This window comes from Argentina silus (assembly GCF_951799395.1).
Source record: "Argentina silus genome assembly, chromosome: 13".
Taxonomy (NCBI): Eukaryota; Metazoa; Chordata; class Actinopteri; order Argentiniformes; family Argentinidae; genus Argentina; species Argentina silus.
In genome coordinates, this window is record NC_139667.1 from 3,252,649 (window position 1) to 3,275,093 (window position 22,445).

At 46.1% G+C, this 22,445-nt stretch overlaps 2 protein-coding genes across 2 annotated transcripts in view; one reads left to right on the forward strand and one right to left on the reverse strand.

Annotated features, from left to right (window-relative positions):
* LOC310814091 (regulator of G-protein signaling 6-like) overlaps positions 1-2,309 on the forward strand; it is a 44,277-nt gene extending 41,968 nt beyond the window's left edge. Inside the window, exons 15-17 of the mRNA XM_083683353.1 lie at positions 1,273-1,362; positions 1,875-1,934; positions 2,175-2,309. Coding sequence (XP_083539479.1) covers positions 1,273-1,362; positions 1,875-1,934; positions 2,175-2,225 — 201 coding nt within the window. The 3' untranslated portion in view covers positions 2,226-2,309. The remainder of the gene's footprint in view (positions 1-1,272; positions 1,363-1,874; positions 1,935-2,174) is intronic.
* A 4,139-nt stretch (positions 2,310-6,448) lies between these two features.
* LOC310814090 (zinc finger protein DPF3-like) lies at positions 6,449-22,004 on the reverse strand. The gene is made up of 10 exons (XM_083683352.1): positions 21,954-22,004; positions 16,095-16,255; positions 15,454-15,561; positions 13,309-13,433; positions 12,854-12,949; positions 10,548-10,611; positions 8,977-9,114; positions 8,360-8,482; positions 7,342-8,221; positions 6,449-6,586 (listed from the first exon to the last, which is right to left on the reverse strand). Exons 1-9 carry the CDS (start codon positions 21,983-21,985, stop codon positions 8,061-8,063), a joined length of 1,008 nt encoding a protein of 335 aa, XP_083539478.1. The 5' UTR covers positions 21,986-22,004; the 3' UTR covers positions 6,449-6,586; positions 7,342-8,060.
* Positions 22,005-22,445: the final 441 nt, after the last annotated feature.

Consider the following 22,445-nt stretch of genomic DNA (forward strand, 5'->3'; position numbering starts at 1 on the left):
CCACTGAAATACCCCATGTTACCTCAGCTACGCCACTGAAATACCCCATGTTACCTCAGCTACGCCACTGAAATACCCCATGTTACCTCAGCTACGCCATTGAAATACCCCATGTTACCTCAGCTACGCCACTGAAATACCCCATGTTACGCCAGCTACGCCACTGAAATACCCCATGTTACCTCAGCTACGCCACTGAAATGCTAGCAATTCCATGGGACGTGTGGGGGTATTTCAACTTGAGAAGTGAGTTTACCATCTCAACCCAGTTGTTATATATTACACACATCCATATGCGCACACACACACACACACACACACACACACACACACACACACACATACACACATACATACAGTAGCATCCCACTCACTCACACACACACACACACACACACACACACACACACACACACACAATGCTTGTTCTTCTACTGTACTGTACTCTGTTGTACTACACGTAAAACACACACACACACACACACACACACACACACACACACACACACACACACACATCCAGCCACTCACACTGGTGGCTGAGAGGGGTAAATGAGGAATGAATAGAAAGTGAGTGGTGGTGGGGACTGTGTTTGCCAGGGTCTAATGGGGCGAGTAATGCCTCTGAATAGCCCAAGCATTCACCCAGGATTCCTCAGGTTCAAAGTGTGTTAGTTGTGTTTGAAGGAGACTGCCACACAGTACATTAGTGCTGATGGCTCTGCATTCACTCAGGAGACTCCTCCCTTCCAGTTAGCACGCATGGTTAACACAGCACTCCCCCGTGTCCACTCTTATATAATGACAAATCTCCCTCTCTCTCTCTCTCTCTCTTTCTTTCCCTCTCTCTCTCTCTCCCTCTCTCTCTCTCTCTCTTTCCCTCTCTCTCTCTCTCTCTCTCTCTCTCTTTCCCTCTCTCTCTCTCTCTCTCTCTCCCTCTCTCCCTCCCTCCCTCTCTCTCTCTCTCTCTCTCTCCCTCTCTCTCTCTCTCCCTCCCTCTCTCTCTCTCTCTCTCTCTCTCTCTCTCTCTTTCTCCCTCTCTCTCTCCCTCTCTCTCTCCCCCACTCCCACCCTGAGTCCCACTCCCATAGAACCCTGGGCTGGCAGACACACAGTCACGCACACACGCACACCCCCCCCCCCCCACACACACACACACACACATATGCATGGACACATCCACACACGCAGGCATGCACATGCACGCACACACACACACACACACACAAACTATAAATACACATCAGCTACCACCTCTTCCCTCTATTCCAGGAGCACATCTTCAAGTTGATGAAAAGTGACAGCTATGTGCGATTCCTGAGATCCAACATCTACCAGGACCTCCTGCTAGCCAGGAAGAAGGTGAGCTGCTCTGACTAACTCCAGCTCCCACAGCCTCCCTTTAGCCACAGAAACCTAGCATTCTTAGTGTCCGTTAGCATCCTGTCAGAACTTCACTAGCAGGCCCACGTTTCTTCTTACATGTTCTTCTTTTGACTCAAATTCAAGCTGAATCACTAATATACCACGGCTGTACCTTTAATAGTACAATAAAACCAATGAAAGACAATGTGATATTGAAGTATAATGTTCAGTACATGGCAGCAGATGAAAGCAGCTAACCTTAGTGATAAGTCAGCACAGCAGCACTCCCTCTTACAAACACTATCAACGTCCCGGCATAGGCACTACTGCCCCCTGCTGGCCTGGGCCTACCACAGCCACTGCATCTGGCTTTACTGCCTAAAACAATGTGACCTCCACTTTGCTCTGACACGTCTCTAATCTTACTTCACCCCCCTCCCCCCCCTTCCCTCACCGTCTCCCATCCCAACCCACCACCCTGACCCCACACCACCCCCCGGCCCTAACAGCAATCGAGTGACAGTGAACAGGGCCGTCGCACCTCCCTGGAGAAGTTCACTCGTAGCGTGGTAAGTCACCCGGGACGGGGCCTGGGCCCTGGGCTGTACCACAGACCCACGCCCCCTGTCTACTGCTGGGTGTCTCTCTCTCTCTCTCTACATATACCTTGTCAGCTGTAACTTCACATTACAGCGCTAGAATAGTGGAAAACCGGCGTCCCCACAAACACTTTGCCTCAGGGCAGCATGACGGTTGAATGTGTGCGAGCCAGAAAAGTCAATGTTGTGTCATTGTTGTTGTTTTTCCAGGGCAAGTCATTGACGGGCAAGCGTCTGACAGGCCTGATGCAGTCCTCCTGACACGGAGTGGGCTGGAGGGGCACACACGCATGCCCCTGGAGGGGGCTCTGCCACGCGGGGAGAGGGGCGCTGGGGTGGGCGGAGATGCTCTGGAGGGGCACAGTCACAGACACTGGCTGCTGGACTACTGCCACACAGGGAGAGCAGCACTGGGGCTAGGACCGCTAACAGAACTACTGAGGAACGGACCATGTCAGCCAGGGTGACCTCAGCCCACCTACAACATGGCATGCAAACAGTACTACAAGCACATATAGACACACATAGCGATGTACAACAAGTAATATCTGGACATAAACAGACACAATACAGTCTCTGCCATCATAAGGCAGCCAGCAATAATGGGATAACTTTTTTTTTCCGTCATTGTCTACAACAAATCTCTTTTTATATCTTTAAATTCAGTATCGTATTTATTTATTATACAGCATCCACTTTAAGCCAATTATCGGATGTAAATGTACACATTATTCTTTTGGCAGTGATTGGAAATTTAGCTTTTGCCCTCAAGGTATTTCATCACTGCAGACTAGATAAGTGGCTTTGAAGGTAATTCTCCATGCTTCATTACATTCCAAGAGCAGCTTCATAAAACATTGGATCATCGTTGCATGTTTCATCAGAATGTTTTCATTTAGAATACTGTACTAGAATACAGATTGTTATTTAACATGGCAGCCATTTATTTTGCACCTATTGAATTAGATCCATATTCAAGTAGATAGACAGAGATAAATGCCACCTCTAATCATCACAAAGCCACTAAAGTGAAATTCACATTTTGAAAAAAGCACAACTCTGTTGGACCGATGCCACAGTGCCATCTAGTGGACAGTAAACTACTATAAACAATAGCCACAATGTACTGGAATGTCTTCTTCAAATTATGACAAATCATGTCGCATCCATCTGGGATCCAAGACTAACTTCACACCCTGAGGTATTCTGTTTTATTTAGAAGCTTTCATGTTGCATGACTGACTTTGTACAGGCCTGTTGTAGCCTCCCACCGTCCAACATTTCTTACATGTTCTACCATAAATCCAGTCTTGGGAGATGTACTCATTTGAACTCTCTATTCATGTCATATGTGTTGGAATCTTGCCAAGCAGTGTGCATGCTTGCTGGGGAGGAAGCTCTGTGAAGTGGGCCGTGGAGAGTTAGAACCGGACAGATAACCCAGCCAGTAAGCGGCGTTGTTCCTCCTCCTCAAAAAAAAACTAAAAAGGAAAAGCCCTCTCTCCCCCGCTGTTGAAATGGAGCATCATTGTTGACTGAAAGGACGTCAACCTCGTGGTATGCGACTGGGAACAGTCTCGACCAATCACGGCATCGATCGTCATCTCCGGAAATCTACATGATGACCTCTGATTCATCTCTCTTTTACCCACACAAGTCCTGAGACTGAAGAAGGGTATCCTCATTCTCTGGGACATTTGATAAAGGGGGCATGTTGACAACAGCCAGAGACTATGACTGTACTATCCAATATTAAATTACACCACTGAATAAGAGGATTACTTCGATGATCTCAATAATATTATTTTTGATTAGAGTCGTTGCCATACAACTGTACAGGACGGGTTAATATTTATATGATTATCATAATCTGATAACCTCGTCATTCTAAGGTAGAGAGAGAGATGCTTAATTTATTGAGTCAGTGTTAAAGGATATTGTCAGGCACAAACACAATGGCACTACATACAGTCCATTGTATATAAATTGGCTCTATAGAATACAATTTTTCCATTATCTAAAAAGCTAATTTTATGGTATGGGCACATTATTACTATGCATGTAACATATCCAGGGCATTTTGTGCTTCTAGTTTCTCAATCAGCAAGATGACTACTAGCACTCGAAAAGACCCAATGCGCCTGAAACCTTATGGGCACCAAATAATAAAACCGTTGGACCCTTGTCTACAATACATGTTGTCTGCCTCTAATTGATGTTTATGTGTTTGTTATGGAACATGCCCGACTTGTGCAACTAATGAAATATACATGATGCTGCGTCTCACGCAACAGCCCTATGCTAATCTAACATCTTAATGTTGGAATTGTAACAGACAAGAGATATGCAGACTAGAAGAAGGAACAGCCACGCATCAACATAGGGCAAAGAGTCTCATTCTTTATTTTCTTCCATAACAATAAAAATAGTTTAACAAACAAAGACTTCATTCTCTCCATTTGAGTTATTTACAGCAGAGGATAAAATGAGCAGTCGTGTCCATTTCATCTCCTCTTGGCTCCGTTCCCACCCCTGCTCTCCCTCTCTCCCCCCGGGTCAGGAAAGCTAACACAGAGACAGAGAGCACCAGGGGCTATTGCTGTGTCTTTGACGAGGTATACAGGCTATGCACTAGAACATGATTGGTGTCACTTGTTTCTATACAGACATCTCTGACGTTCATAAAGAGCATGTGTTGTTTTTTAAGTGCACCATGCTAGACCCATTCATTCGCAAAAAAAAACAGAAAAATCAACTATGAACCACATACTCTCTCGTATCAGTGCCATGGTTGACTCCAGGCGAAGGGGGCGGGTGGCGGGGTGGTGGGGGGGGCAAACAACTCTCTAAATACTAGACCTTTCGGAAGTTACCATGGAAACTCAGTTATTGATGCAGAGAAGACCAGATTGACGCTGACTAAGAAAACATAAACCATTCCATCTTCACGAGAATAAAACCAGCTTATGTGAGGATCCCTGAGGGAATTCAGTGTTTAGAATGAGTGAGTAAGTGAATGTTTTGTGTCAACATTTACCGAAGGACACCTTCCCCTCTCTAATCCATTGCCATCTTGCATTTCTGGTTCTCTTCACAAACTCAGCAACTATCAATTTGCATATGTGACTACATGGAAAGACATACAGTATTTCTGTACCAGATATATGAATCTAGTACTCCCAAGCACCTTTCACATTACATAAAGTATAAATGCCTTATATCACTCGAATCAAATGTCACATGTGCAGATTCCTTCTGGATCCTCCTTGCCTTACTGTATGTTCACAATGCAACATGCCGTGTGTGTACAGGACACTGGACACGTGGTCTGACTAGTAATAATGCACTGATTACTATTACTAGCTGTCAAAAAAAAAAGAGAGCATCATATTCAGTCACAGTATTAAAACAGAAATAAGTAATCACTTATTGACTAGGAAGAAAATTGGCATGGGGCAGTTGGTCAACTAAATTGGTTGAAGACAGACAGGCAAAGGAAGTTCTTGTTATTGCAAAGTTTTCTTAAAGCTGGGAGCAGAATACATAGTTACTTTGACGATGAAAACCCCATATTCCCTCTTCTGGTTTGATATTAATAACATCCTCATGAGGCATGTTTGTCCTTTTTTATTACAATCACATGAGGGAGGGGTGAGTGGCTTGAAAACTGCAATACAACGCAGAGAGAACAATCAACAGCAGTGTAAATTAAAGGCCTGAGTAGTTGTTATGTAGATATTGTATATATGTAGACCTGATAAAGACGGAGGTATCAATAAGCCTGAACAAACAAGAGGACATCAGAATCATCAGCAGATAGACAAAACAAATATTAACAACCTAATATTTCATTAGTTTGTTTACAACATAGAAATATAGCCTAGCACAACCGAGACACTTTAGAACAGACTAGATGAAAGCAAAAGTAATTCAAATTTTTTTTTTTAACCATTCAAGAAATGTCACACGAGAGAGAGAGCAGAGAGCAGAGTGCAAGAAAGCAAGTGGAGAGCGAGTTAGGTGGCCATGTGTGAGTCGTAGTCCGGAGGTTTTGCTGTGTTAGTGGTGGAACCGAGCACCGTGGCTATGGCAGGGGTCAGAGTTCAACGTTCCAGTCAGGTCCTACTGGGGTCATGGCTGTCAGAGCTGGTTTCCCGCACGGGTGGCAGGCGGGCACCGTGATGAACCTAATGACGTCTCAGTGTCACATTCGATCACTGCGGGCATGGCGGACTGCGCCACAGAGTCCAAACTCACCCCGCGGGCACGGAACCCTCAGCCCTGGCCTTTACTGATACACGACAGACGCAGCACGGTGCAGGGGCCGTGAACTGTACTCATCGAACCACTCATTTTCAAATGTTCCATCTGGGATGATAATCAATACATATTCTCAAGGGGGAAAATTGCTTCAAAAACAGAGAAGGTCTGAGTCAGGGAGTATGGGATTGTGTGGCTGTTGGCTGGCTGGCTGGCTGGCTGGCTGGCTGGATGATTCAGTGGGCAGCTCAGTGGGTTCTTTGGGTCCAGTGGAGGGGGGGTGTGGAGGCCCTGTTTGGATGCTTCTGAACCTCACCCTTCACTGACTGCGCCGTCCTCTGGATCTTCACGCCAAGGTGCCCCTATAACAAAGAACGTGGGTGAGATTCACAGATGCAGGCTCTCATCCCCTCTCTCTCACCAATCTAGTTGGCATACAGCCAACATAAAGCATTTTCCCCTGCTTGTTGATGGCAATCATAACATAACGTCTGAGCAGTTATCGCTTACTTTCGACAGTCTGCAAAAAACTAAGCTCTTTATCATGCACTGGAAAAGGGAGAATACCTACACTACAATTGATGGGTTTTGGAATAACCCTTTTATGAGCGACACGAAATGAGTCACACGAAATGAGAAACGATGATTGGATGTTAGCCTGGTGTTTACGTTCAGAATGTATTTCTGCCAATTGGATCCTCATGCCTCTGACAAGGCAGAGCTGGGATTATTTTGGTTTCTGAGACCCAAACACACCACACCGTTTGATCATCTGACTGCCATGTGACAGTGATCTACTTCACTTCAGCCAGTCTCACTCACCCAGTCTCACTCACTGGAGATAAGCATATGGTAGCCACATTGATGTGTACATCTTAGGGATTTGCAGTTAAACCAAGCTGCTGTAGCTTGGGTACCTGTGTCTGCATTCAACATCGCCACAAATCCTTGTTTGTCTGAACAACTATAAATTGGCTGAGGCAAAAACAGACTGGTACTTATCAAGCATTGCTTGGGTTTTGATGCAGTCTGGCTCCTGACGCATCACTCAAACTGGAGCTAATCAATCCACATACATTACCTTGTGTAAATATACCGGTAGGTGCATAATGCTTACCTTTCAGCTAAGCAATGGCTGCTTTTGGTATTACTTCATAGTCCTCCTCCTCCTCTCAATCCCCCGTTCCAATCCCCACTCCACCACCTCCTCCTCCATGGTCTTTCCTTCATTCCTTCCATTGTCTCCTTCATTTTCACATTGTTTTAATCCAGAGGGTAAAGCAGTGGAGAAGCCTTCTAAAAGCTCCTCCTGTCATAGGCTCCAGTGACATCAACAAGCTGAGGGATGAGTTGGTGTTGACATTCACTCCTCACCCAAACTCAAGTTCATCATCGAAGTCTTAATTTGTAGATAAATTATCAAATTTCATTTTCTTCTGGCAAATCGTCCTAAACGGAGCAATACAATTATATCCACATGTTCCAGTGTTTTTTTGTTCATAACGTATTTCTGCCTTTCTGCTCCAGTGGATGAAATAAAAATATCCAACAAACGATTCTTCCGTTTCACATGGAGAGCGAGTCACTCGTCAAGGAACACTGTCAGTTGCTTGTCGCTTTTAAAGTTAATATAAAAAAACACGCTCATAAATTATTCAACAATGTTCAAGTAGATAATAAAATAACACTTGCATTTCTGTCCTGAAATCATCACTTGTGCTTTCCACAAAAAAAACAAAAAAAACATTGAAAAAAGAAGCAGCAGACTTTTGCCAGAGGTTATCCATAATAAAAATAGTCCGTATTAAATTTTTTTTTTTTTTAGAAAGTTCTTCTCTATCTGTATCGGTTGGACATGTCTTTGCCATTTGACGAGGACTCCTCCAGCTCGTCGTCCTCGAAGCCGTGAAACGTGGACGTGTCGCTCTCCGAAGTGGTGCCGAACAGCTCCTCCGCCCCGGCAAACGTCCTGTCCTCCTTCAGCTCCGGACGCCCAGCTGGCAAACAAGATGGCGGTACCAGTATGAGAACAGTGGCACAGTGGCCGAACCCTAACCCTAACCCTAACCCAAACAGCAACTGCTACAGCAAATCAGTGGCATCTCAGGCTTAGTTATACTGTGCCGGGTACTTACCGGAGCGCTGGCAGGCTGCGCAGGGACCCCCAGATTTACCCGTTTTCCTGTTGGAGCCTGGGGTACCCCGGCAGGAGTGGCAGTAGTTGTTGGGAATGACAGTCCCACCTGGCACCTTCTGACCTGCAGGGTATGGACAGACTCTATCACCTTAAAGAGTTACTATGCAAAACGTTCATATGACTATTTTGCAATAGTTACAATCTCCCAGTAATTGCAGGGATTTAGAACTCAGAAATGGAAAAAGGATAACATGTTATTATTGGACCCCATGTTGGCAGTGCAGGCGGAAACCACATGTTGAGCGTCCAGCAGTGTTTACTTCCACACAGTGCTGGTGAAACTGCAGGCTCAAGGTTCCTAAACCTGTTGCAGAGTTACTGCTACATAGCTACTGCTATCTCTACGTTAGGTAATGACCTTGAGCAAAGCTCACTCCTATACTGTAGGCAAACCACAGAATAGCCATACATGTACATGACATTCTAAAACACAGACTCCCTATTGGAGAGTCTATACATTTTGTGTTGATTCATAAGCATGGAGGACTTTTATTACCAGAGAAAAAGACATTGAAGAAACAATAAAGAGCCTTGAGGCGGTGTTAAGTGTCTTACGTTTGTGTCTGTCAGAGCGTTGTGTGGAGGGTGACCGGGAGGCCTCGGACCCCCTCTCCCCCGCTCTCTCCCCCGCCAGGTGGGAGTGGGTATAGTGGTAGCTCAGCCCTGTGCGGTTCCTATATCGCTTCCCACAGACTGGAGACACAGAGAAACACAAAAAAACACTGAGAAAAAATGTGTTCCTCTACTATGTCTTAACACTGTTTGAAATGTTGTTATGTATTGTATTCAGCGCGACACAGGACACAAGAGGTCAACATTCCCTCCCGTTTAGTGTCATATCGTGATCTCATGGGGTTATAAACACGATTTAACCTCGCATTCAAAATACCCTCACAGCACAATGTTCCCGTCGCTTCAGAGACCGTGGGATCAATTTCAACAAGGGGTCAAACAACCACCGACACCGTCCGAGATATTTCATCAAACAAGCATTTCCTGCCTTTTAACAGTGTCTTTGTCTTAAAAAACAGCGGTGCAGCATGTCTTAAAGTTCACCCCTGAAGTGTGTCAAACAAGGTCTCCAGAAAAAGGTGACATCTGCTGAGAATAAAATGCTCGCCATGGGGAATTCAACAATTTACAGTTCTGTAAATAGACTGATAGGATCCCATCGAGGTCGCTTATCTTGTTTCCGGCCCAGAGGAGAATGGAATGACAACACAGGGAGCCGGTTCACTAGTGAGCAGGCTAATACGCTACCAGGGAAGAGAATACTGCAGCCCTGACGTAGAAATGCAGGGACAGCGAGGGAGAAAAGTGCATTAAGAGTTACCACACAGAGCCCCTGTATGAAGATGGAGAGAAACATGTTAGTGTATTGCATTCATAAAAATCACTGGGAAATCTAACACTAATCTACCATCTAAAAAATATCAAAACAACTCCAGATTTCCTAAACTACCAGTAAAGTAGGCAACAAGTCCAGATACCTGTGGCCGAAGATTTTGAGTTATGCTTTTGTTTGTATCTGTCTGAAACAGAGAAAACACAAAGCAAAATAATAAAAAAAGGAAAGAAAATAGCACGAGTATGAGTCACTCACAAAGAGTCGCCACAACAAGACAACTAATCCCCTTATCCTCGATTTTCCACATGCAAATTGCATGCCTGCTGGACTACCTGAGACGCCAGTGGTAACAGTCTCATCTGTGCTTCATCTCATCTCATCTATTCTCAGTGCTTAAGAAAGGCAGGTACGCCTCGCTGCACAGGATCTAAAATCTACGTCGTGAAGATGTTTTGGGGTTACACTTGGTTTGAGGTAAGGCCATGGGCATGATTACTGAGCTAGTAAAGTACATACACACACACACACACCCCCCCCCCCCCCCCCCCCCCCCGCCCCCATCCCTGGAACAGACTGGTATGAGTATTATTTTTGGTCCATTCAACTCGCCCACTGAGGCTTTTTCACTTCAAGTGATTTTTTTTTATTTTTTTTATAAAGTGAACCACTTGAAAATGAGATAAAATGTCTCCTCGTCACTGGACAATATCACAACACACCCCATAATCCGACGTGTGAGAGCAGTTGTTTAAGTCTGCTCTGTGACCCGTCAACTTACTGTCACAGACGTATGGCTTGTCCTGGTCATCCATCTCTGTCCTCTTGCGACCTGAACCCCGACCCTGTGGGGGCAACAATCAAACCACAACTCTAATTCTGCACAATGACTCAATGAAAGTGGACATTTGTACATAGAAATCTACAGCATTTGACAATGCAATGTAGTGTGTCCACCAAGTGCATGCAAATGCTACTGAACTCCGTAGGCCCATATCGTACTATGCAAAATGTCCAACTGACAAATCACCTCTCCTGTAATGGCTGGACGAGACACAGTACATCAGTCAACAGAGAGTGAAGATGAACATCCTAAAAGCAAATAGTCATATCCGTGATATCCAAGTGTCACCTTTAAGACAACTCTCTGTGGTGACTGTTCGGTACCATCAATCTAACTGCCATTTGTTCAAACTTGAATGTCAAACAACTTTTTTTTTTTGAAGGCAATATGCACAGGGTATAACAATTGAAGGGGACAGTGTTCTGTAAAAGCAAGATTTGAATTAAAATTCCACACAAAAAGATTCAAATCAAATTTCACTTGCAAAGAAAGCAGCCAAAAAAAGATAAGGAAATTCAAAACAGGTGTATTCAACTGACGGTGCCATGACAGATGAGACGGTAGCTCACAGCTACGCTAGCTTTGTTTCCTGTAGAAGTCTGAAGAGGAAATCTTCCGCATGACGCGTAGCTTCTAATGCTCATCATGACTGGGTGGAAGAACCATACAAGACTAGGCCTGTACTGCCAGTCTGTTAGAAGGCAGCCCTCTGTGGCTCAGTTGGTAGAGCGTGGCGCTAACAACGCTTAGGTTGCGGGTTTGATTCCTGCTGGGACCATATATACTAAGAAATGTATGCACTCACTGTAATGTAAGTCGCTTTGGATAAAAGCGTCAGCTAAATGGCATATATTATATGTTTATATTCTATTATATATATATATAAATAATGGGACAGTGAAGCATTTGTTTTCTTCTTTTGGCTCGATACTGAATCAAAGAATGACTGAAATCAATGAATGACTGGAGGATAAAGTAGAGATTCTCAGATTTTGTTGGAGGACATTTGTGTACTTATCGGTTTCACCATTAAGGAATTGCAATACTTTTTATAACATAGTACTAAAAGTAATGGGACAATTGGCATGACAGCTGTTTCTGGTACGTCGGGTGTGTTCAGTCACTTCATTTGTGCAGGCGCAAGAGCTGCCAATGTGTCGTATTGATTCTCGGCCTTGTGTTTGCCTATGGAGTCTGCTATTGGTGCTCGTCAACATGACAAGCGAAGAGGAGTCCATGAATCAAGGAAGCCATTATTAGGCTGAAAAATCTGAAACACAGCCAAAACCTTAGGCTTGCCAAAACCAACAGTTCAGAGCATCATTAAATTGTTGGTGGTTGGTGAGCTCAGCAATCACAAACAGGCCACGGAAGAAGGCCATGGAAGACTTCTACAGTGGATGGCCGAGACCTCTAACCATAATTAAGAAAACCCCCCCAAAAAACTGTCCCACAGATCAGGAACACTCTCCAGGAGGTAGGCGTGAATGTGTCAGAGACTACCATCCGCCAGAAGGTCACCAGCCGAACTACAGAGGCTTCACTGCAAGGTGCAAACCACTAGTTAACCTAAAAAACGATGGTCAAGTTACAGTTTGCTAAAAAGTACCAAAAAAGCCTGCAGAGGTCTGGAAAAAGGATTTGTGGATAGATATGGAGTATAGGGCACCAAAAAAAACAAAAACCATTACTTATACAAGGCAGTGTAATGAATCAATTCACCAGCACAGAGAGATTCAGGGAAACAAGAAGGTGCTCACAGCACACATGGGCTGATAGTAATGCAAATAATGCAACCGCAGTGAGAGTGAATCTATGAATGAGTGATGGAGTCATCACAAGAACACTCGCATTAGCAGCAGTGCACTTCCTGTGGATCACATTTATGCATTTACATTTAAGGCATTTAGCAGACGCCTTTATCCAAAGCGACTTACAACAAATACATTTGACTAAGTAAGTCCATCAGTCCATCATAAGATAAAGTAATCAATGCTCAGACCAGGGGCCATAGGCAGTCACAATGCAAGAAGAAGGATATATATATATATATATATATATATATATATATATATATATATATATATATATAGGACAGAAACTTGTACAGGGGGTGAAGAGGTCTTTAGGAGGGAAAAAAAGTATTTTCCAGCCCCAGAGCCAAGACCGGGTCTTGAACCACTAACCCTGTGATGATGGGGCAAGGTACTAACCACCGCACCACAACTCTTACTCTCACTTACTCTGCCTTTGCCCCGGTGTCTCCGTTTGGGAGTGTCCACTTCATAATCGTCATCGTCATCGAAGGCATCTTCAGCCGCGTCCGCCTCCAGGACCCTCTGTGGAGGAAGGAGAGGCACAACAGAGAGGGAGATCAATGTCATGGCTCTGGTCAGTGGCTGACCTATCTGTCTGAAGAGTGAAACTATTATTATGCTAGAGCTCCTACTGTAAAGAAGATGACAAACTCGTGGTGAGATGACGCCATGTTGAGAAAAATGAAACCAAACTATTGGAACAGATTATGTTACCAACTGTTCCAGGAAACTATCTGTTATGAGGTTCAGATTGGCTGTGACCATGGCAGAGGACAGAACAGCTGACCTTAGACCAGTAACCCCCCCCAGACCAGTACCCCCCCCCCCCCCCCCCTCACCTGGATCTCCAGGAGGCTCTCTTCCCCCCCCCCCCCCCTCACCTGGATCTCCAGGAGGCTCTCCTCATCCTTAGAGTTGTTCCTCTTGTCCAGACCCTCCCCTCGCAGTAGTGCCTCCAGCGTGGTGCCCTGGGAGGGAAGTGCATCCTTGGCTGAGAGTCCTCCATCTGGATGCAGACACATAAACAATGTATGGAATAAACCATTAAACTAACCTCTAACGAGAAGTCTCCTCTCTGTTTCTACTCCATCGATTTTTTTGTGGGGGGGGGGGGGGGGGGGGGGGGGGTGGGGGGGAGAAGAACCATCCATTTAATAGTTTTTAATATTGTTCTCCGTAGATGTATCTTTCTGTGTTGGGCCGGGGGGGAAAAACAAAACAGAATATGAAGAGGTCCAATGGAAGAGAGACAAAACCTAGAGATCCTATTTAATCAGTCTCTCTCTCCCTCTCCCTCTCCCTCTCTCCGGGCATTTCATTTTCATTCAGTAGCCTCACCATGTTTGAAAGGAGGACAGACTTCAAAGCCTCCACTCAGGCTTATTACCATACCTACACACTGCAGCCTCTCATCTCCCTCCGTAGAAACCAGTGAAAAAGGCCTCGCTCTCTGGGCTGAGCGTTAACATGCTGCTGATGAGAGGAGACGGCCTGCATAAGGCGGAGGTGAAGACAGAAGCAGGAGAGGAGGAGGAGGTGAAGGTGGAAGCAGGTATACTATGTTCAGCTAAGGGGCTCATCCACACAGCCGGCAGCCCCTCAACCATTGTGTCTGCACACGTTGACTTTCAACTCTCCGTGACTAGACAGCCTCCCCCCCTGGGAGCTCGGGGATAAAAATAGCACAGGCAGCAGCCTGCAGCAGGGAGCTGATTCTGCATGCAGCCGGAGTCTCTACCACCCTCAGCCAGCCAGCCAGCCAGCAGTACTTACTCTGGATCCAGCCCTACTCTACCTCTGCCCAGCTACAGGAGATACGGCCCCTCAGCGGAGACCCCGGGCTGAGCACGCTAGCGCCCCTCTAGTGGCCGATGGACGTAGGCCTGTTGCACAGTGCTGTCTTAGTGACAGGCAGAGGGTCATACAGGGACTGAGGGAGAGAGGGAGAGCTCAGCTCAGTGAAAACAACACAATGGGGCGTGTGAGTGAAACAATGGCTGGGTTTCAGAGGCCAAGGCTACTCTCTCTCTCTCCCTCGCGGTCTCTCCCTCGCTCTCAATCTCCATGTCCCTAACATATTAATTCTTCCAACAAGCCCGTTATACAAATAACTTACGTAGAAGCCAGTTTGAGTGTGAGAACAACAATACAACGTTGTCAGTATTATTCTTCATTTAAAAAAAAAGGTTTCTGACGACCATCATTTTAGTCTTTAAAACTGAGAGGAAACTGGTAGAAAGAGAATTAAGCTGAGTGAGCCATCCTCATGAGAAGTCCATTCTTCAGGGTTGTGTTTCATCCCTGGAGGCCAAAGCCACAAACCTGTCCAGTTACCTGAGCTCAGGTGTGCTGGCCAGGTAGGAGACACAGCCAACATGGCTGAGAGAGAGGGACTGAGAGGGACTAGCATCTGAGGGGGAGAGAAAGTGGGAGATGGATGGATGAAGAGAGAGAGAGAGAAAGAGAAAGAGAAAGAACAAGAGCAAAAGCGAGAGAGAGATGCATTGTGTGTGTCTGTGTGTGTGAGAGAGAGAGAGAGACACACACACACACTACTCAGTGAGTGAAGGGGTAAAAATAAATGGGAGTGGGTGAGAATGTGAGTAAGTGGGCAGCGTTGGAGCCAATCTGAGTGACGGGGACAAAGCTCTCCATTTCATAACATTTATCAAATACAGTCTACAGCGATTCCTGTCCGCCTGCTCCCAGCAGCACAAAATGTAATTACATGTTCTAGTTCTCACAAAACAAGTTTACCACCTCAGTGAACGGAGTCTTTTTTTTTTTTTTTTTTTTTTTTTTTATATTTCATGAAAAGTGACTAGCGGGGCTATTTGTTTTCCACAGAGAAATTGAATGATGTGCTTTCAGTTAGATTATTCCAGATCATAAACAGTAATCACCAGAGATGATGGGAGTGAGTGGGGGATGAAGGCGCCGGGCTGAGGTGAAAGTGAGGGGTAGAGAGGCAGAGAGGGAAGCAGGTGTTGTTGAAGCCTGTACTTGTGTAGTGGCGTTCCTCTTACCGAGCTGCAGGCCACAGAGACGCAGGCGGGGATCCATGGAGGTGTGCAGCCGCCTCTTCTTCCTCCAGCAGCGGGCGGGATACGTGTACATCTGACCTGCAGCCACCCCTGCGCATGCGTACACACACACACACACACACACACACACACACACACACACACACACACACACACACACACACACACACACACACACACGAGCGCACGCGCGCACACACACACACACGACAAGTTTACCCTCCCTCTTAACAAAAGGTGATGCAACAGTGTGATATACAATGTTAAGGTACACAAGACATGCTTGGTGCTGCACGCGTGTTCTTACGGCTGCACGCGTGTTCTTACGGCTGCACGCGTGTTCTTACGGCTCTATGGATTCCAAGGGTGCTTCTTGAAAATCAGGCCAGACAAACAGAGACAATGTTGAGGTAGGCCTAGCTAACATGAGCAGCTACCGTGAGTGGGGCCATTCTCTTTCCACAGCCATGCACCGTCCGAACCCAACAATGTTGAGGTAGGCCAACTCACAAGAGCAGCTACCGGGGGCCATTCTCTTCCTACAGCCATTCACCCCCCCCCCCCCCCCCCCCACCACCCCTCCCCCCGCCTCCGACAGAGTGGCGTTTGTGTTCTGTACCCACCAGGGCTGCGGTGGTGGCGCTCCATCCAGATGTAGCAGTTGTTCTGCGCCACGCCGGTCTGGGAGTCCAGGAAGGGCAGGCGCACGCTGCGCTCTGCACACAGACGGGCATTGTAGCTGCGACACTGCTCAATGGCGTCCTTGTAGAACTGGTCGCCCAACCTGCAGGGGCACCATGCAGACAGAGGGGTCAGGGCGGCATGCGGCTGGCACAGGCTGGCATGCGGTCATGTGGCTGGGGGGTAGACACTGAATAATAACAGATTTATAAGAGAATAAGAGATTTGTAGGTATTTAGAAATGTCTAGTCTGTTGATTTAGTGTGTGGGGGGGAGGGGCGTATTCAACACCCCAAACACTAGAGCATAAGGAATGTAGCCTACTACCGATGATCTGACAATTCAGCCACCTACATGCAATCATGTAGACCATGCAGGCCTAGACCTTCCCTTTAAATAAAGTAGGCCTTCCCTTTAAATAAAGTAGGCCTACAAGAGGGGAAAAATAACAAATAACAACATCAGCAAACAGCTTTACTCACACAAACACAAACACACACACACACACACACACAACCACACACACACACACACACAACCACACACAACCTATTTTCATCCTCTTCCCCCCCCCTCTCTCCACCGCTGTGAACACAATCAGGGCTGCAGGATCAAGGGCCATCCCCTAGCGACGAGCCAAAAAACGCAAGAGATGATTAGAGGACTGCTTTAATAATGTTAATCACCGGGGTCAATCAAAGAATCAAACAAACACGGCCCTCAGGGTCTTTAGCCTTTTGATTGGAGTGCCTCCGTCATGGACAAACACGCAGCGGCCGAGGTAAATAAGGCCCCTGCGCGGAGCGGCCGAGGTAAATAAGGCCCCTGCGCGGAGCGGCTGAGGTGAATAAGGCCCCTGCGCGGAGCGGCTGAGGTGAATAAGGCCCTTGCGCGGAGCGGCTGAGGTGAATAAGGCCCCTGCGCGGAGCGGCTGAGGTGAATAAGGCCCCTGCGCGGAGCGGCTGAGGTGAATAAGGCCCCTGCGCGGAGCGCTTGCTGACTGAACTCTGCAGAGACGTGACTTTCACATCGTCACAACCTCTGGGTCCTGTGGGCTGTTCACATGACTGATTTGACAAAGGCAGCCGTGGTTGCTATTTAGGGCGTCAAATCAATGAGGGGGGGGATTGAGCTAGGGCACGGCCGTGTGGAATGTGTGTTTGATTACAGGGTCTCATGATTACCATAGATCAATAGAAGTAACGGACAGAGCCAATACTTTTCAATGAATGAACCATTTTCCATTGATCAGAGGGTCGCCGCTGCCCCTGCAGTTTGCGCGATCCTTTCCCAGTGATATTTTGGCAGCCCTTCAGGGTATCAGTTTTAATAATATTCACTGTGAAATCTCCTCCCCCTTTCACATTCAAACCTTCAAATCCCTGCCATAGACCGTCGCCTCATATGGTAATTAGCCTACTTAATTAATCTGAGCAGAGCCTCTAGCTCACAGACAGGTTTTAATTTGACTATATCAAAGATGAGGATAAATGTAGCAGCTGCACCTTAAACAATGGCAACATGTCTGTGCAAAGTGCCACCTAGCTGGACCCACAATTGGGCCACTGGTGGAAATCTAGGAGAAAGCAGCAGCAGGCACCAGTAGTTAGCCTCTTGAACATGGCAACATATCAATGTAGCCTAATGAATTTCCACCACATGTTCTCAATTATAATATGAGCAGGCAGCCATTTTGAAAAGACCCACTCTTAATGAGCTGCTGTAGTCAGCTCCAGCAGTCTTGTCTAGAACTACAGTGGTCTGTGGAAGGAGGCAGGATCGGTGCTAGCTTGAGAACCCGACTTATCCTACCAACTCTCTCTCTTTCTCTCTCTCACTAAACAACTTGCAGCAGATAAACAGCCATGTTTGGAATGTTTTCCGTCGCAAAGAAGAAAGCTCTGCGGTTGAGACAAAGCCACAGTGTTTGAGGACTCTGGGAAAGAGAGGCTGCATGTCAGTGTGATTGTGTGAAGAGTAAACAGTTCCAGGTACACAAGGCAAGGAGAGGGAAATAGAGAGTGAAAGAGAGCAACAGAGAGCAACAGAGAGAGAGAGAGTGTGAGATGGAGGGGGAGGGGGGAGGGGGGGAGAGGGCATGAAGCCCAGAGAGAGAAATTAAAGACTAACCCATCAGAATGATAACTAGCAGGCTACATTGTTTTCCTTCCTTGTGTTACAAACTAACATAGTCCGTGTGTCTGGTAGATAAGTATCCGAGTTATTGCTGGCCTTGTGTAAATGCCACAGAGCCATGAGCTTACACAGTGGAGCAGCATGGGCATTACTGCCCGTTGTAAAACTAGCTGGAAGTACTGGAATTTTTTTTTACAAGAACAGAGGGTCTTATGCGTATCACAGTGGCAGTGCCGGGGGGTTTAATATCCCAAGTATATGAAAAGATAATTTTTGCAGTCAATGGTTGATAGTTTATTGAACTTCCCATGAAAACAAAAACGATAATACTGAATGCTGAAGACACCGAAAAGGACACAAATAACATCATACAAGCAGCAACTTTCAAGTGTCTTCTCACCTAACTAACAATGCCGTGTCGCGTCATAACACCAATCAATACCCACTGTACGGCCACGCACGTAAACATAGGCTACCTGTGTACAACACAGTAATTGCTGAAGCTGACTCCGCACAGACACGGTTGTGCAGAGTGAAGCTGAAAGCTGTCTCCAGATCCATTTCAGTCAAACCAGTGGAGGTAATTTGTCTCACAAAAGACAAAAAGAAAACCGCCGAGGGGAACAGAAAACAAACAACCATCAAAAGTCATGCTGAAAGCTTCCTCTGTCGTGAGGCGTTAACTGTCACGGAGGCAGCATGTCTACCATCAGAGTGCGCTGCCCTGAGCTGCAGGTGCTGTGGCCTAGGTGACAGATCTCTCCGACGCAGCGTCTGAGAGCACAGAAGGTGAAAGAACCACCGCTCACACATTCGTCTCACCTCTCTCTCTCTGTCTGCTTTTTTTCCCCCCCCCTCTGCTACACATTTCTTTCTTTTTTTTTTTTTTTTTTTCTTCTCTTCTCTCCTCTCCTTCTTTCCACTGTCCGTTATTTAGGGCCTTTGTGTGACATTGAAGTGGTTGGAGGGCTGTTCCAGTGAGAAGACCATACCAGAGCAAACCAGAAACAGACCTCACAGTATACGTGCGCAGCTAAAGGTACCTCAAAAGTGTAGCCTACACTATCTTACAGATGTGCGAGTGAGGGGGGTGTGGGGGTGTGGGAACAAAAGAAAATCTCGTGGCTGGTGTGGCCTCCACCAGTGCGTTTCTGTCAACGGTCTAACGTGTATGTCACATGTCTGTGCAAGCTGAGCCTATAACACACATTTTGCATATTCCACAGAGATATCTTACAGTTTCCATGAGACCTTAAGGAAATGAAAGTGAATCAACAACATACCCCTTCTGTTTCTACCTCAGCTGTGACTTGTGGCTCTCAAAAGAGTTTAGCATTCAGAGTGGCAGTCCGATTAAAAACCGAACTAGGTCTAGTTAACAACGGTAACTACGGCCGATGTGCTGAGCCTGTTGCAGGTGCATTGTTGCCTTACAGGAAGCCAGGGCTGCAGCACAACGAGAGAGGAGAGGGCATAGCAGGCGACTGCATCCTGACAACAACACCCTGATTACACCCATCAGCAATCAGCACGACAGGGTGTGGGGTTGGAGGATAACCAGACGATACACCTCCTCACTTCAGCACCAACACGCATGTGGCTGCCATGACTCAGTCAGAGCCAACCGCACGGCCATGACAGACAGACTCGCCCACTGACTGACAAGAGGCCACCAACATTTCCTATCAAATGCTTGGGTTGGGTGTACCGTATATGGCAAGTAAGATCAGAGAAACGGTATCCCCTTTAGAAAGAATACCAGAAACGCACATGGACTGTGCACAGTGAGGACATCTCATAATTTGGGCTCCATTTTATCAGTGGCCATTCTCCCTCCCCTTATCTCTTCTTCCCACTCTCTCCACCTCTCCTCCATGCATGCAGAAATTAACACACACACACACACGCACACACACACACACACACACACACACGCGCACGCACGCACGCACGCACGCACGCACAGGGAGGAGCTACTGCCTATACTTTTGCTACACCAACCACGATCTCTACAACAACCCCAAACAGACTCACCAATTTAATTTCCCTCTATACTCTTGATACAAAAAAGGTCAAATTGGTCCACATGAGCAACATCCAATTAGTGTCAAGTGTGACTAATTATAATCTGACAAAACGTGTGAAATGAAATCAGAAACCCGAGACAGTAGCTAATTATAGCAGATTGAAACACTTCATTAAGCACAGCTTATAGCAGGAGGACACATTCCACATTAGAATGTTAAAACCTCTCCGGGATGAGGCGGCAGCAGCCCAACACAGAATCCAAAAGAGTAGGTTGATCCTGTTAGACATAAGGATAACGCTCTACATAAAAGCGCCTTATCAAACCGCAATGTCTCAATTGATAGCAAACAGCCATGAAACGAGCATAAAGAGCAGCACAGTGACACGAGTCTCGTACTCATTCAGACGGTGCTGGTCGCAGAACAACGATGGCCACGGTGTTAGTGGTGTGTAGGCGAGGAGCACACTGCCCTGCTCCTGTCGGGCCCATGGGGGTGCCACGGTACCTCTGTAGAGGAGCAGATGGGTCCCCTGCTTGTGCCCAACACTTCCTCGCTGTTGGAGCATCTCTTGACAGATGGGCCTGGGATCCTGGACCAGGCTAATCTGCACCACTCCTCCACTTAAAGGCACAGTCAAATTATCCTTCACTATGTACCTAGGCTACTTCAAGCCAGATCATCCCAACTGTAAAAGGGGTCTGGGTTAAGGCATAAACTACTGTCCTGCACACCACAACAGTGCACAAAAAACAGTGGATAGTAAAATAAATTAATGGTATCTCCTTTCTCTAAAACAATAAAATAAATAGACATGCAAGAGGGGCAACAACTACTCCACTCTATTACAACTGGGGGAAAAGGTGGACGGGGGAAAGGTGAAGGGTGACTAAAGCATGGATCGAACAAAGGGGAAATTCTGTGTGCACAGAGAGAAAGACACTTCCCCGGAGCATGAATTTGGAGTAGGATGCAATTGAAAAACTAGCACAGTCCTAACGATTTTCTGAAATTCCGTGGCTGAAATTGCTGTCACTTTTCCGCTCTCGGAAGGAAAGGCATGCAAATGCAAAATGCCTCCTCCGTTGCTCTACCGGGTCCTGACCACGTCTGCGCTCGAGCCAAAGTTGACATGTCGACAATCCACGCCAACTGTAAACGACTCCAGGAATGTGAAATGTTATTCCGTTGATATGCAACATCGAATGCATATGGCGTTTTAATCATCGCAATAACAGTGCAAGGCTTGTTGAAACACTTTATGTACGTTTTAATTAAATAAGTAAAACGAATCCAGATCCGTTCAAAGACAGGGAGTCTTTGGATTGGATGGGGACTCGGAGTCAATAAATTAGGCAGGCTAATGTTTAAACTAGAATATGCAATCAAAATATCACAGTGCACGAAACACATAGCAGAGAATAATGTAAAGTCATGATTGCCAAATAAAAAAACTAAGCAGGCTACTTTGGAGAAAGCACTGACACATTATGCAAGTAGAAATACATAGAATGCTACGACAGTTCAGTCAGTCATGTGCATACGTCATGTATATACGTCAAATGATGTATTATCATAATCTTAATGTTGCCAACAAAGTAACTGTACATAATTTCAGCAATTTGTCAAATTACTTACGCTTTTAGTGGATTCTGAATGACAGCCGCCATTTTGCTACACTGTAATGCAATATCAGCGTCTTGCAGTTCTGAGGGAAACCTACGAAAAATCAACCAATCAGGGCACAGATAGAAATCGTTGGCCAATACAGAGACAGTATGCCTGAATTAAGGCGTGGCTTATTGGGGTAAACTGTCAAAATAATTTTAAAGGGTTCTCCCTGTATTTATGTTGTACGAAATTGAAGACAGACACTTATTTACACAGTATGCATTCATGAAGCCTTCCCGTTTCTTTCGCCTGAGTTGTTTCTCACTGATTGTTCTCACATTCAGGCCCATTTTAAAACGTATTCTAGGCCTATTATAACATTCCTTTACGTGTTGTAGGTCTCGCAATCTTGATGGCACTTGAAGCACAAACCATTTATCTTATTTTATGATCTTGCACTCATTCTTCTTTTGGTCAACACTACTGAGCATGCTTCCAAGTTGAATCATCGGAAACTTG

Coding starts and splice junctions, on each gene's coding strand:
- LOC310814090 (XM_083683352.1), bottom strand. CDS start 21,985: ATGGCGGCTGTCATTCAGAATCCACTAAAAGC. Junction 13,434..15,453: donor TCTCTGTGGCCTGCAGCTCG/GTAAGAGGAACG, acceptor GTCTGCATCCAG/ATGGAGGACTCTCAGCCAAG. Junction 9,115..10,547: donor CAAGCCATACGTCTGTGACA/GTAAGTTGACGG, acceptor CTGTGTCTCCAG/TCTGTGGGAAGCGATATAGG.